The sequence below is a fragment of the Amphiura filiformis genome, chromosome 12 (assembly GCF_039555335.1).
Source record: "Amphiura filiformis chromosome 12, Afil_fr2py, whole genome shotgun sequence".
Taxonomy (NCBI): domain Eukaryota; kingdom Metazoa; phylum Echinodermata; class Ophiuroidea; order Amphilepidida; family Amphiuridae; genus Amphiura; species Amphiura filiformis.
Window position 1 is genome coordinate 8,174,198 of NC_092639.1, and position 13,616 is coordinate 8,187,813.

Here is a 13,616-nt window from a genome sequence, read left to right on the forward strand (position 1 = left end):
AGGCCTGAAAGCAAAGCAAATAAAATTACCAAACCAAAAGACAAGACAAGGGAAGGGAAGGTGCTCGCGGAAAAGATTAATTATATTTAGAATTGAATTGAATGTGGAAATATTTTTAAATATTTCCACAATCAATTCAAAATAAAACTTAAAACTACTAAAATAACATTTAATGCAGGCAATATTTAAGCTTTTTGATGCTTTTTGTTTGACAAATTCATCGCGGTTCCAAAATCCATACCTTAAAAATCGAAATGAGACCGTGCCTTCTTGCAAGTTCCGCCTGGGATAATTTAAATTGATTGATTCTGCTCTAGTTAAACATGATAAAGTATCCATTTCCCACCTAATTAATCTAATTGATTAAATAATGTTAATTTTTTTTTTAAAGTTGCATTTTGCATATGTAATTAGGCTAAATTGTGCATTTCCCTCCCAAATGTATTTAAATTTACCTAACTATGATGCTGAATTAACAAACAAAGAACACCCCTTGATTACAACATCAACCATAATTGGAATATAATTAAAGGGGCATTTCGTGATCCACAGCCTCATCCCTCCACTTTTCCCAAACAAAGTTGAGATTTTTACACCACTGTATACCTCTGGCTACATAATGTTTATGTACCAAATATTTCTTGCAGATTAATTCGTTTAGCAATTTGAATTTCGTTCTTGTGCACCAGAACGAAATTACAACACATTGTCTATGGAGCAGTGTAATACACATAATCATGCATAACTCGCAAACGCAAAATCGGAATCAACTGAAATTTTGGAAATAAGCTTTTTTCGTGGATATCTACTGAATAATGTCATAAAAAGAGGATGCTAGGATCACGAAATCCTCCTTTAAATCCGCAGTGCCAAAATGTTCTTGATATTGGGCTGTGACCACTCGTTTCACTTTTTAAAATAAAGAAAATAATTACTAAAAGTTACCTCGTAGCTTTTTAAAAAATCTTAAAGAGTAAACTAAGAATTTAATGTGAAGGGCCTAATTTGCAAAGTGTGTAAATATTAAATACCGTATCAGTTTCCCAAATATATATATACATGCAGATTGATATAAATAAAGGGCCGTTTGATGATGTTAAATTCGTCGGGTGCATCACATACTGGTCTATCTTGAATTTTTGACTTTTCTGAGAAAATGGTTTTGTAGTTCTTTTTTATAGAGCTCTTCGGGGGGGCTTATTTAAAAATATTGTACGGGGATGACTTTCGGATGCTGACTTTCTCTATACCTATTTTTGGTGTGTGTTTTTGCTACCCATATCAGTATACCAATTTTCAACAAAAAGCACCCAAAAGTCACCCAAAAATTGGTCTTCAATGAAAACCTACCCAGCGATATACCAAAATGTTGGACAGAACGATCATAAAACAGGCGGCTTATAAAAAAAAAGTTTATACGTATTATGAGCCTTTCTTTGTCAAAGCAAAGATCCATTTTGCGCGAACTTGACGGTAAACGTGGCGTCCTTCTGATGGACCTCTCAGCTGCCTTCGACACCATTGATCATGACATTGGGCTATTCCAGAAAATAAATGCACACTCCCTATATAGATGAGTAACTTTTCAATCATAGAAATGTCTGGAGAAAAGTCTGCTTTCTGAAAACAATTGGAAATCCAGTTGCTAATATACTTGAAAAAGCCTGGAATTTAAATGAAGGAAACATCACGGAAATGTCCCAAATAAGCTCTCAAATTGAGGATTGCTGATTTTTTTCATGTTGAAGTTCACACATTTTTTTATAGACACAAAAAATGAACAATTGCTTAAAACAGTTCACTTTATTACGCACAAAGAGTAGTCTTTTTGTAGTTTTAGTTATGCAGAGGCGAAATCTTTTTTGAACTACTGCTTGATTCGCTGTGATTTCTGCTTGAAATTGAGGTGACCAAAAATTACACATAATGAGGTTTTAGTATTGGGGCCCCGATTAGGGCCCACTTTTTACATATGAGGTTTTGCATTTGACCTTTGAATTTACATATGAGCTTTTTCCTGCCCAGAATAGGAGATCTCAGGCAGTCAACATAAACGGGACTGTTTCTATATACGCATGTGCCACTTCACTATGGAGTTCCTCAAGGATCCGTGCTTGGACCCATACTCTTCATCATCTATTCCTCCTCTATCGCAAACATTACTCGGAAACATGGTTTGTTTGTTCATGCTTATGCCGACGATACACAACTGTGTTATTATATCCTTTGATTTATCAAATGATGAAATGTCAGCTCGCAAACAAGCAGAGGCTTGTGTAGAAATAAAGTCATGGATGTCAATGAATGAACTCAAAACTAAACTAAAAGACAGAATTTCTAATCATGACTTCAAAATATCAGCAGCATAAAATTAAAGATCATTCCATTAACGTCGGTACCGCTATAATCCATGCTTCAAAAAGTGCCCGTAACCTTGGAATTGTTTTTGATGATAATTTGTGTATGGATCAACATGTCAAACGTACATATGCCAGTCTGTATACTTCCACATTAAAAATGTAAATAGTATCAGAAAAATCTTAATAGATGAAATTGTTGCAACTTGCAACCATCATTCTTGCACTTATTACATCACGCATTGATAATGGAATTTCTCTTCTAAACTCGCTTAATTCGAAAACTCGCACAAAATGCTGCTGCTCGTCTTTTTACAAAGACAAGAAAAATTGATCACATAACTCCTATCCTATATATTAACGGGTCGGGTCATTTTAAATTGATCTTCGAAAAGTTTTTTGATAGGTTCATTAATTTCTCAAAAAGTAAAAATCGCAATTTAACAAATAACGGTACATTATTGGGGGCTAATTGTTGTATCACTATGAAAGGCCTGACACCAATATAAACATTTGTTTCGGTGACCCAAGTTCATGGTCATTTCCGCTCACGCACTTTTCGCGTCTGGCCCCAAGGGGCCAGAGGCATATAGTGTTGGAATTAAATCCCCAGTGACTTTTTCCCGCCATGCGGGTATAATACTGAATTGACACTTAATTTAGGTGTAATTTATTTTGGGTCGAATCTCTATCATGGAAAGCTTGCTATATCTTTCCAAATATTATGAATATAATGATTGTTTGTTCTAGATTTGGGGTTTAGCGTTTCATATTTGAAAGAACTAATGTTTAATTGCAATATTTCGAAACTACAAACCCAAACTGGGTGCTATGATCTACAAGATTGGGCTACGAGTATGCATTTTACCAAGTTGGCAATAGGTATTTCCTTCATTTTGCCAATGCATGATTTTCTTTATTATATTCAAAAATGGATTTTATTAAAGTTGTTTACAGCCGGTTTCTGACGTGTACCGGTATGTTTGCAATTTAGCCACACATGCAGACTGGGTTGCCAGGGACTACCAGACAAAGTATCTGTTTTTGACTATAACAATGTAAATATGAGCAAGGTCATCATGCAGTTATTGTTAGCTACATGTATGCACACAACACAGGGGCACTCACAATAGGCAATTAAACCCTACTGGTAGCGCTGTGTTGTAGCTATACGGGTTGAACTAGTTAGTATCATATATCAAAAAGTATAAAAGCTATGATTTTAGTACTTTCTCTATGTTTCAATTACTTATTCTTTTCCAAATATCTGAATCTTCAACCCGGTACAAGCTTTAATAACGGGGAACATACATTTTATTATTAAAAGAAAATCCTACCATCTATCCAAACTCGCCGTGTTATTCCAATGCACATTTTACTTCACCGGGCAGCCATTTTTGATCGTATTTTGAAGATTGGTGTCATAAAACCGTACAAAAAAGGTACAAATTTAGTCCTTTCTGTCAATCAATTATGGCTTATTCTCTACATGTCAATCTTTAAATAATTGGCATAGTCCTTATAATAACGGTCGTCCGCCTTGATGAGTAAATGACAGCAAACAGCTGCAAACCAGTGAAAAATATCCCAAAACTCGGTCAGTGGAGATACGCTCGTACATGTCAATAGAGTCATTATCGATTGGATTAGTCGTCCGTAGCGGACAATTCGGTCGCTCATTGGATCAATATTATCAGGTGCTAATAAATTTGCATTGGACAATAGATTACTATATAATGGTAGTACTGCATATCGGTTTAATCTTCAATAAGCGGGTTTATGGCTGGAAAGGTCACGGTGAATTCGCCGTGGACGTAAGTGCACTATGTCTGGATTTGGCACCTTATCAGAGTATACTGATAAGTGATAACATGATTAATTGGGAATCTGAACATAAACATTTATTTTGTAAACAGATAATAGCCTACTCTGTGATTATTTATGGATGAAAACTAAGCAAATTGCTATAAATGAAATAATTAATATATTAAACATACATTTTGTTTTGCCAACAATGAAAATCCGTTCACAAATAAAGTTTTTAGGATATATAGTATTTGACAAATGACATTAAATTTTACTTTTGAACACTGCCAACTCAAAAACTTTGTTCCTTTTATCTACTCTGTCTACCCAGTAATGTTTGATTATCTTAAAGGGCATTTCGTGATCCACAGCCTCATCCCCCACTTTCCTCAAAAAAAGTTAAGATTTTTATATCACTGGAATACTCTGGCTACATAATGTTTATGTACAAAATATTTCTTGCAGATTAATTCGTTTAGCAAAGATATCGCGAAATTTGAATTTCGTTCTGGTGCACCAGAACGAAATTACAACGTATTGTCTATGGAGCAGTGTAATACACATAATCATGCATAACTCGCAAACGCAACATCGGAATAAACTGAAGTTTTGGGAATATGCTTTTTTCGTGGCTATGTACTGAAAAATGTCATAAAAAGAGGATGCTAGGATCACGAAATACTCCTGACCCTAATTATTGGGTCAAGGCTATATCTGCATGGTAATTGATAGTGGTATTGATTGTAAAAGCTTGTATTTCAAGTTATAAGCCAGAGTCGGGATGTTGGTATTATGCCTCAAATCACTAATTTATTGTAAGATCAATGCATTGTAAATTAGATATGGAAAGTTAGAACATTACTATAGGCCCACACCTGATCTGTGAACTGGGTTTTTTTTAAATACTCTTCTTGTTTCAGTTTTAGCCACTTAATTAAAAACTGAAGTGTATACTATTAAGACAAAAAAAAAAGCAAACAGACAAAAGTTTGAATTAGAGAGTTGACAGGAAGTTGTAAGAGTTAAATTGTTACGGACATGATGGGTGTATAAAGCGCAAAAATGTTGAAGGTCAGGTCAAAGTCATCCGAGGTGTATTGTCGATCACTGACAATTCTGCGCCAAATTGTTAAAGGTTATCTGAGGTCGACTAAGTATATATGATTGGATTTTCAGAATGTTCAAAGTCGTGTCATTAAACGTAATCTGAGTAATCTTTTTTGAGTTCTGCACCACGGTGGAAATGATTGCAACACAAAGTCTATGGCATGTAGTACCAATGTCAAAGGTGCGTGATCCAGTTACCAGAGAGTTATGTAACCACTTTGCTGGCGAAAAGATATTTGGATTGTCATGAATTGTTTATGATCACCCTCAGGCAGCAAACATTCTTAAGGTCGTCTGAATATAGATTGTTGGATTGTTGCGAAACTCGGTGGATGTGATTTCCATTAATCCCTTTGTTATAAGTATGAATTAGTGTAGATCTAGCTTTCAACATGAAACTTCTTGAGAATTACCTAGTATACGTCATTGGTGGTAGCGATATTTCCCACCCGGCTAGTTGTGCATGTGCTACACACAAAAAATTACTCGCATTCCAAGTACTTGTCAATGTAAAATTATGAAACGTGATCTTCATCAAGCAGTCAAGTTAGCTCAATCGATAAGGCGTTCGACTCTGGTGCGAGAGGTTGCGGTTTCGAACCCTGGCGGTGCCTACTGCCTAGTACGCTCACGTGGAAAAATTGAGTTAGCTTGAAATTCCCTGGACAAGGAACTCACTGCTAATTTGTCTCGTTGTAACCCGTACGAAACTCGGGAGCTGATCCTGGTTGCGATGGTTATTTGTGGAATGTCGAGGGTGTGCGCTCTTGAAGCAGCAAAGTCCCTGATTTGTTGTTTAATGGTTTGTGGAATGATGTGGGCCGTAGTGGTCAGCGACAACCTGTAAAGTGTGCTGAGGCTTGTGGATCAACGTCTAGGCGTTGTGCCTGTGCGTAGCGCACTATAAATCACTGCGCTTTTTTTTTTCATCCATGGCGTTGTCTTTTTAAAGACATTTCTAGTTTCCTCTAAGGCCTCGTATCCATAGGCTGTTGCCTTGTGGCGTGTGCCCTTGTTCCGTGTTTACTTTTTCCCATGTGACCTGCCACACAGACAACGAACCTTTGTTTTGCTTAGTGGCCGTATCCATAGGTTGTCTGTGTGGCAGGTCACATGGGAAAAAGTAAACACGGAACAAGGGCACACGCCACAAGGCAACAGCCTATGGATACGAGGCCTAAAACCCATTGCGTACTTGAATTGGGGTCAAAGGTCATTAAGAGGGAATTTCCGGTATATAACCAAATACCTTCAAAATGCTTCTTCTGCCACATATTACATAGTACAATGACGTCACTTACACATGTGCATCGGTTTTACCCAGTGCCCATAACTTGCACACGGAATTGGGGTCAAAGGTCATTAAGGGGGTAAAATCTTACAATTGCATTATCTCGACATCTGTAAAGGGTATGGGGCTCAAACTCGATGACAACAAATCTCATGACCAGGTGAACATTTTACAGGGGTCAGGTCAAAGGTCATGCAAAGGTCAAATTTTAGAAATGCATTTCCTGGAAAACTGTAAGGGGGCACGAGCTCAAACTTGGTGACAACAAACTAAATGATCAGAGGAACATTTTGAAACACTTTACAGGGGTCAGGTCAAAGGTTAACTCTGGTCAAATCTTATAATTTCATTTTCTGGATATCTGTAAGGGGTATGGGGCTCAAACTCAGTGACAACAAATCTCATGACCAGGGGAACATTTTGCAATGGTCAGGTCAGAGGTCATGCAGAGGTCAAATTTTTGAAATGCATTTTCTGGACATCTGTAAGGGGTACGGGACTCAAACTCGGTGACAATAAACCTCATGACCAGGGGAACATTTTTGGAACATCTTTCAGGGGTCAGATACCTTCAAAACACCAACATGCCCCAGCTAGGTTTGTGGTCTATGACCACCATTTGCCACTAGTTCTTTTTTTTCCACCATGGTGGGATAATTCTGAATTGACACATAATTTGGGTGTACTTTGTCTTGGGTCCAATCTCTATCATGGAAAGTTTGCTATATCTTTCTAAATATATGATAGTTTGTTCTAGATTTGGGTTTTAGCGTTTCATATTTGAAAGAACTAATGTTTAATTGCAACATTTCGAAACCACAAACCAAAACTGGGTGCTATGATGTACAAGATTGGGCTACGAGTATGCATTTTACCAAGTTAGCAATATGTAATTGCTTCATTTTGCATATGCATGACTTTCTTTATTATACTCAAAATCGGATTTTATTATACATGTTATAAGGAAGTTGTTTACGTGCATTAGGCTCCTTCACAGCCGGTTTCTGCCGTGTATGTTTGCGAGTGAGCCACAAGCAGACTGGGTTGCCAGGGACTACAGGACAAAATACCTGTTTCTGACTATAACTATTAGCACGGTCTAGCAAGGCCATACCAGCTATACTGATACTGGTTGATTGGAAATCTGAAAATAAACACTTATTTTGTAAACAGATGATACTCTGTGATTATTTATGGATGGAAACTTAGGAAATTGCTGTTAATGGAATAATTGATATATTAAACATACATTTTGTTTTGTCAACAATAAAAATCCATTCACAAATAAGGTTTTTAGGAACCATTTGACATTAAATATTTTGAACAATTGCTCTATGAAAAATGATATAAATGCACCCCTGCTGATCCAGGCTACTGATAAGCTGTCAACAAGTGACCACTAATTCAACAATTTTAATGAGCAATTATCTCACCAGACAGGAATCAAGCTGGGTATAAGGTGCCCAGGCACCTGCACTGTTAACTAGGGTTAGTTTATACCATCACTAATTGATGTTGGGAGTGACACTAGTGGGGGGGTAAATACCAGTAATTGGGGTAGATAGTTGCTTTGGTTTTATACATTTTGGTAGAGCAACTGGGCAGTTAGTAGTAACAATTATAATCAACACATTCAGAAAAATAAAGATTGAATTGAGCCAGGGAACCCCTGGGATTGAATAGTCAGTCTTTTGATTATAATTGTTAAAGGTCATCTGAGCCTGAGGTGGAAAAAGTATATATTGTTGGATTGTCAGAATGTTCAAAGTCATGTCATAAAACGTAATCACAAAGTCGTCTGAATATAGATTGTTGGATTGATGCGAAACTTGGTGGATGTGATTTCCATTGATCCCTTTGTTTGTACAAGTATAAATTAAGTATAAATTAAATGTAGACCTATTTAACACACATTTTTCAATTTAGCTTATAGTATGTCATTGGTGGTATTCGTGGTAACAACATTTCCAACCCGGTTAGTTGTGCATGTGCTTGTACTTGTCAATGTAAAATTATGAAACATGAATTTCATCCATGGTGTTGTCTTTTTAAAGACATTTCTTGTTTAAGCTTCAGTTTTTAAAAGTCCCCTCAAACAATTAATTAATTAATTAATTAAACAATTAATTAATTAATTGTCATCCAAGGTCATCAATCAGATGTAATCCCGGGTCAAAGGTCATATGGGGTCAACGGGGTCAAACAGTATCTATCAAATTAGAGAAAACACCTGTCGCTGCTCCACCAGTATTTTACATTTCTGACAACATGTTTGTGGCAACTTTCTAATAAATTTAGCTAACTATTCAAACAGTATACAATCAGTTAGACAAATACAATTTGCACGTTTCACTAAAACAGTTTTACAATTGTTCAGACATAACTTAAGTACATCTTGTATCTCTAATAGGCCTACCATCAACAAACTAATAATTGTCAAAACTTTCTTATCATTTTTATATTTAATTACCACCAACTACATTTATTTTTATATGTTGACTAATAAAACGCCATGAGAATACATACACTAGTATTTCAATGATTCCTGATTCTTCAAGTTTGTTTCCATGCCCACAACGCATCCGATCTTCTCTCTGGACCAGACGCATCCCTTTTTAAAGAGATTTTTTATTTACAGATGGCCCGGAATTTCATATTTCGGTTTCAGCGATTGCCCGAAAAAAGGTGGTATGTTTTTGAAAAGCGTTTCCGCTTGGAATGTAGATAGTTATTGTTGCTATTACTATTCGCGATTTTAATTTATGCACTTTTTAGCCGACAATTTCCAATGCATTTTACAAACCAGAAATGTCGCTGGCATAAATACCGATATTTTTAACAGTATCGTTTTTAAACCAAAATACCATCCACATTAGTTCCCAATACTTTGATGAAAAGTGTACTTTTTTTAAATATCGCGTTGTGATAAAAAGTTTAATTTTGGACTGCTTTTTCCTTGTTTTTTATAACAAGAAAATGCTTTACATACCCCAAACTTCTCACATAGTCTTGGCTCAATGTCCGTTACTGGTTGGTATTATTAAAATTAAACGATTTTCATTATTAACTTACATTTTTACCGCAATGTTTTCCCACGCAATGTTCGAATATATTCCAAAAATAGCGCTGCTTTCGGTATCACATCAACGACAAGGTTATCCTAAGATGTGTGAGAGTTTCTGACACTATATTCACGGGTTTTCTACTAGCTATTCAAACATTATGACAAATTTGGCTGGTTTGCGATAAGCTATACCATTTTCACCCTGATGTGGCAGTGACGTCAGTACTGTGGAATTTCAGTACACTCGCTAGCGTTCGATCAAAGCGCTGGTGTACACACGCACGCGCTTAAAGACGCCGCATAGATACGCGAGCGAAACAGCTGCTTCAACGCGTTGACGTCACTGCCACATCCATTTTGTCTGGGGCCACATCGGGGTGAAAAATGGAATAGGTAACTCGTCCCCCGATAAAGGTTGACAATTGAAGCAGGGGTCAGTTTTGCGAACTTTGCCTGTTTAATGCGAGTACAAGCGCCACCCGGACTGTGAAGGTTTCCGTATACCTAATATGGGTTTAGCCTATTTCATGGCCTCTAGGCCCTATGATTTATTTTTCGCAAAGAAAGTCTAATCCTGGAGCCTAATCAATTGAGAAGGGAATGGAGTTTGTCACAATAATATCAAAATTAATACTTGTCGTCCATAACAAGAAGGAATGCATCACTTGAATCGCCACTTGTACACGCGCCTCATTGGGAGATATTTGGCTATTTCAGACGCTCGTTTCATCGCCAATATGAAAGACTTTTACTTAAAACTTGGCAACATGGTTAGTATAATTTTCAATGCTAGACTATTTTAGCATCAACCCTCTCATCTCCGGGTTTTCATTTCAGAATTTAACATAACTTACGGAAACGAATACGAATATTGACTTGCTTCAAATTATTAGTAAGTGACAAAAGGCTAGAATAAAACATTGGTCATACCTGGGAGGCTAACACTTCAGAATAACAATGACATACGAAAACGGATACGGAAACAGAAACTAAAAAGATAAAAAGACCCCATTTACCTCATTAGATAAGGATAGATTTGCTTCTTGTACTGTTTGGATGTATTATCAGGGCCGGATTTACCACAGGGCCCCCAAAATCGCCCTGTGTAGTGTACAGTACATCTTCCATTTTAGCCGAAAACATATGTTTTGGACCAAAATAGGGTACAAAAAGTGCAACATTTTGCGCGATTCGCGTGCACTGACCTGTTATATAGCAAAATTCAGCTTCAATTTGGGCTAAAATAGTCTAGACTTGAATTTTTCCACGCGCTTCGCGCGCAAATGTCCTAATAAAATCTAATAACTTGGCCACTTGAGGGCACATGCCTTCCTCCGGTGCGTTGGGGCCTCCAAATTTTGGCCTGGCACGGGGCCCCAAAAAGGTAAATCCGGCCCTGTATATTATGCAGTCTATAGTCGTGTTCACACAGTCGGACTTAAATTACTTATTACCGGACTTCAATTACGTCGGTAATAGTATCGGATATAAGTGGCAGTGTGAACGAGCGTCGAATATAAATCTATCGGACATAATCATGATAATGTGCCTTTACTGCAATGATGTTGTTTTGCATCTTGTACAAAAGGATGAGGCTTGCAACTTGACGTTTCTTCTCTAAGGTGTCCCACTGGAGAGTGTTAAGCATGGCAGACACACTTTTTGTACGATGGTACTTCTGAAGAACGAATCTGGCAGCCCTGCGTTGGATTGCTTCAGCCCTTGCTATGTCTTTCTTTGTGTACGGACTCCACACCGGGCTAGAGTACTCAAGGTGGGGTCGAACAAGAGATTCATACGCTTGCTGGCGGATTTTGGTGGAGCACTTGTGCAGATTACGCCTCACAAGGCCAAGCATCCTATATTTGCACGTAATGTGATGGTGTTGATATGTTTCTAGTTTCTGCCAAGACATATTATTTGCGAAGGTGAGTCCCAGGTACGGATAATCAGTTACAGTGGCAAGGTTTCTCGCTCCAAGATGGTAATCAGCCAAGGTAGTATTACGGCGATGGGTGAAATGCATCGTAAAACACTTTTCAACGTTGAACTGCATTTGCCATGTTTGAGACCAATGATGTAGGCAGTCAAGATCCTCCTGTAATTTGCGGTTGTCTTCTGGTTTCGAGATGGTGCGGTACATGAGGCAATCATCCGCAAATAGAGGCAGATGTGAAGAGATGCCATCGGGAAGGTCGTTGATAAAGGAAAGGAACAATAAGGGCCCAAGACTGTGCCCTGTGGGAAACTGACTGAACCGGAACCCATTCAGATGATTGACCATCTACTACTACTCGCTAACTACGTTGCGTGAGAAAATTCTCGATCCACAGGAGAAGTGGCCCTCTTATGCCATAATGATATAACTTGGACATCAATCGCTGGTGAGGTATGGATCAGAGGCTTTTGAAAAGTCTAAACAGCATCTACTTCCTCACGGTTATCAAGAGATTTGGAGAGATCATGGGCAGTGATGAGAAGTTGCGTTTCACACGAACGACCTGGACGGAATCCATGTTGGACATCAACTAGGACGCTGTTCTTATCATAGTGGTCCATAAGGCCTCGTATCCATAGGCTGTTCCCTTGTGGCGTGTGCCCTTGTTCCGTGTTTACTTTTTTCCATGTGACCTGCCACACAGACAACGAACCGTAGCGGCCACTTAGCAAAACAAAGGTTCGTTGTCTGTGTGGCAGGTCACATGGGAAAAAGTAAACACGGAACAAGGGCACACGCCACAAGGGAACAGCCTATGGATACGAGGCCTAATGCTACTGAAGATTATATGTTCTATCAATTTACTACAGATGTATGCTTAAAAGCTAGTATCGTTGAATTCATCATGATATTACGGTGTGTGCATGCCCATGGTTATGGATCCCACAATGTACATGTATGTCATGAAAGCTAGTCACTGCTCTGTTGTTGATGGCCCTACTATTAAGAAGGTAATTGTTTATTTAGTCAACCAGAAAATCCAATAGCTTAATAAATATAAGTCGTGTTCACACAGTCGGACCATCCATGGTCGGACTTATATTACTTATTACCGGACTTTTAATTTAAAAATTACGTCGGTAATAGTATCGGATATAATTGGCAGTATGAACGAGCGGACGCGTCGGATATAACTCTATCGGACATAATGTGCCTTAAATCCGACGATTTAAAGCCGAAGATGAGCAGGGTTTTATAAGTTGCGTCCCGTAAATAATAATTACTTGTGGACAGCAGTATTGGGCTGTCGGATATAACTGTGACACTTCCGGGTTAAATTAAATCACTTTTAAGCAGAGTAATTTACTGCGTGATATCATCATGGCTGCCGCTGCAAATGTTAATAATAAACGCAACAGAGGAATCAATTGGAATGACAAGGAGACATTGGCTCTCCTCAAAATCAGGGACCCGGAAATTATTCCTGGGATAAAAAAAAGCTTTGGGAGGAGATGGCCACGTTATTACATGACAAGGGATTCCCCGTACGGTCGGGGGAGCAGATACATGCTAATATAAAGGCACTGAAAACTCGCGATTGCACCCTTCATGATCAGATGAAAAGTTCAGGCGCAGGAGCAATTGACCATCCTTATTGGGATGACCTACATGAGATTCTATGGGGGTAGAGCAAAATGTAAACCCTCCAGAGTGTGGGGGCAGTTTGGCTCTGGATGTAGATGGAGATGAAGTTTATTAAGCCATAAGCATGATAACAGAAAGGCATGCAATTGAATTTTATAAGATTATTAAGGGGCTATTATTTACTTCGGAAGGGGGTCTCAAATATACGGAAAGAAAAATAGGGGGTGTCATAAAATGTTTTGATGACCAAACTGTAGAGAGTCACAAGATGACTACAGATAGTGTGTTTATTTTATTCAAAAGTCTGATGCCTGTTTATTATTTGGGGGGGGGCGGTGTGTAAACGTTGGGAGGGGGGGGGGTCATAACATTTTTGCTGCCAAAATAGGGGAGGTCGTAATTTTATTG

The 13,616-nt window shown here is 38.1% G+C and overlaps 1 protein-coding gene across 1 annotated transcript; it reads right to left on the reverse strand.

Moving 5' to 3' along the window:
- Positions 1–11,147: 11,147 nt before the first annotated feature.
- LOC140165594 (uncharacterized) lies at positions 11,148–11,768 on the reverse strand. Its single transcript, XM_072188877.1, has one exon. The coding sequence runs from the start codon at positions 11,766–11,768 to the stop codon at positions 11,148–11,150; it is 621 nt and encodes a 206-aa protein (XP_072044978.1).
- Between the last annotated feature and the right edge of the window lie 1,848 nt (positions 11,769–13,616).

Bases quoted from the DNA above. Each gene is read 5' to 3' on its own strand.
- LOC140165594 (XM_072188877.1), bottom strand. From the start codon at position 11,768: ATGTACCGCACCATCTCGAAACCAGAAGACAACCGCAAATTACAGGAG.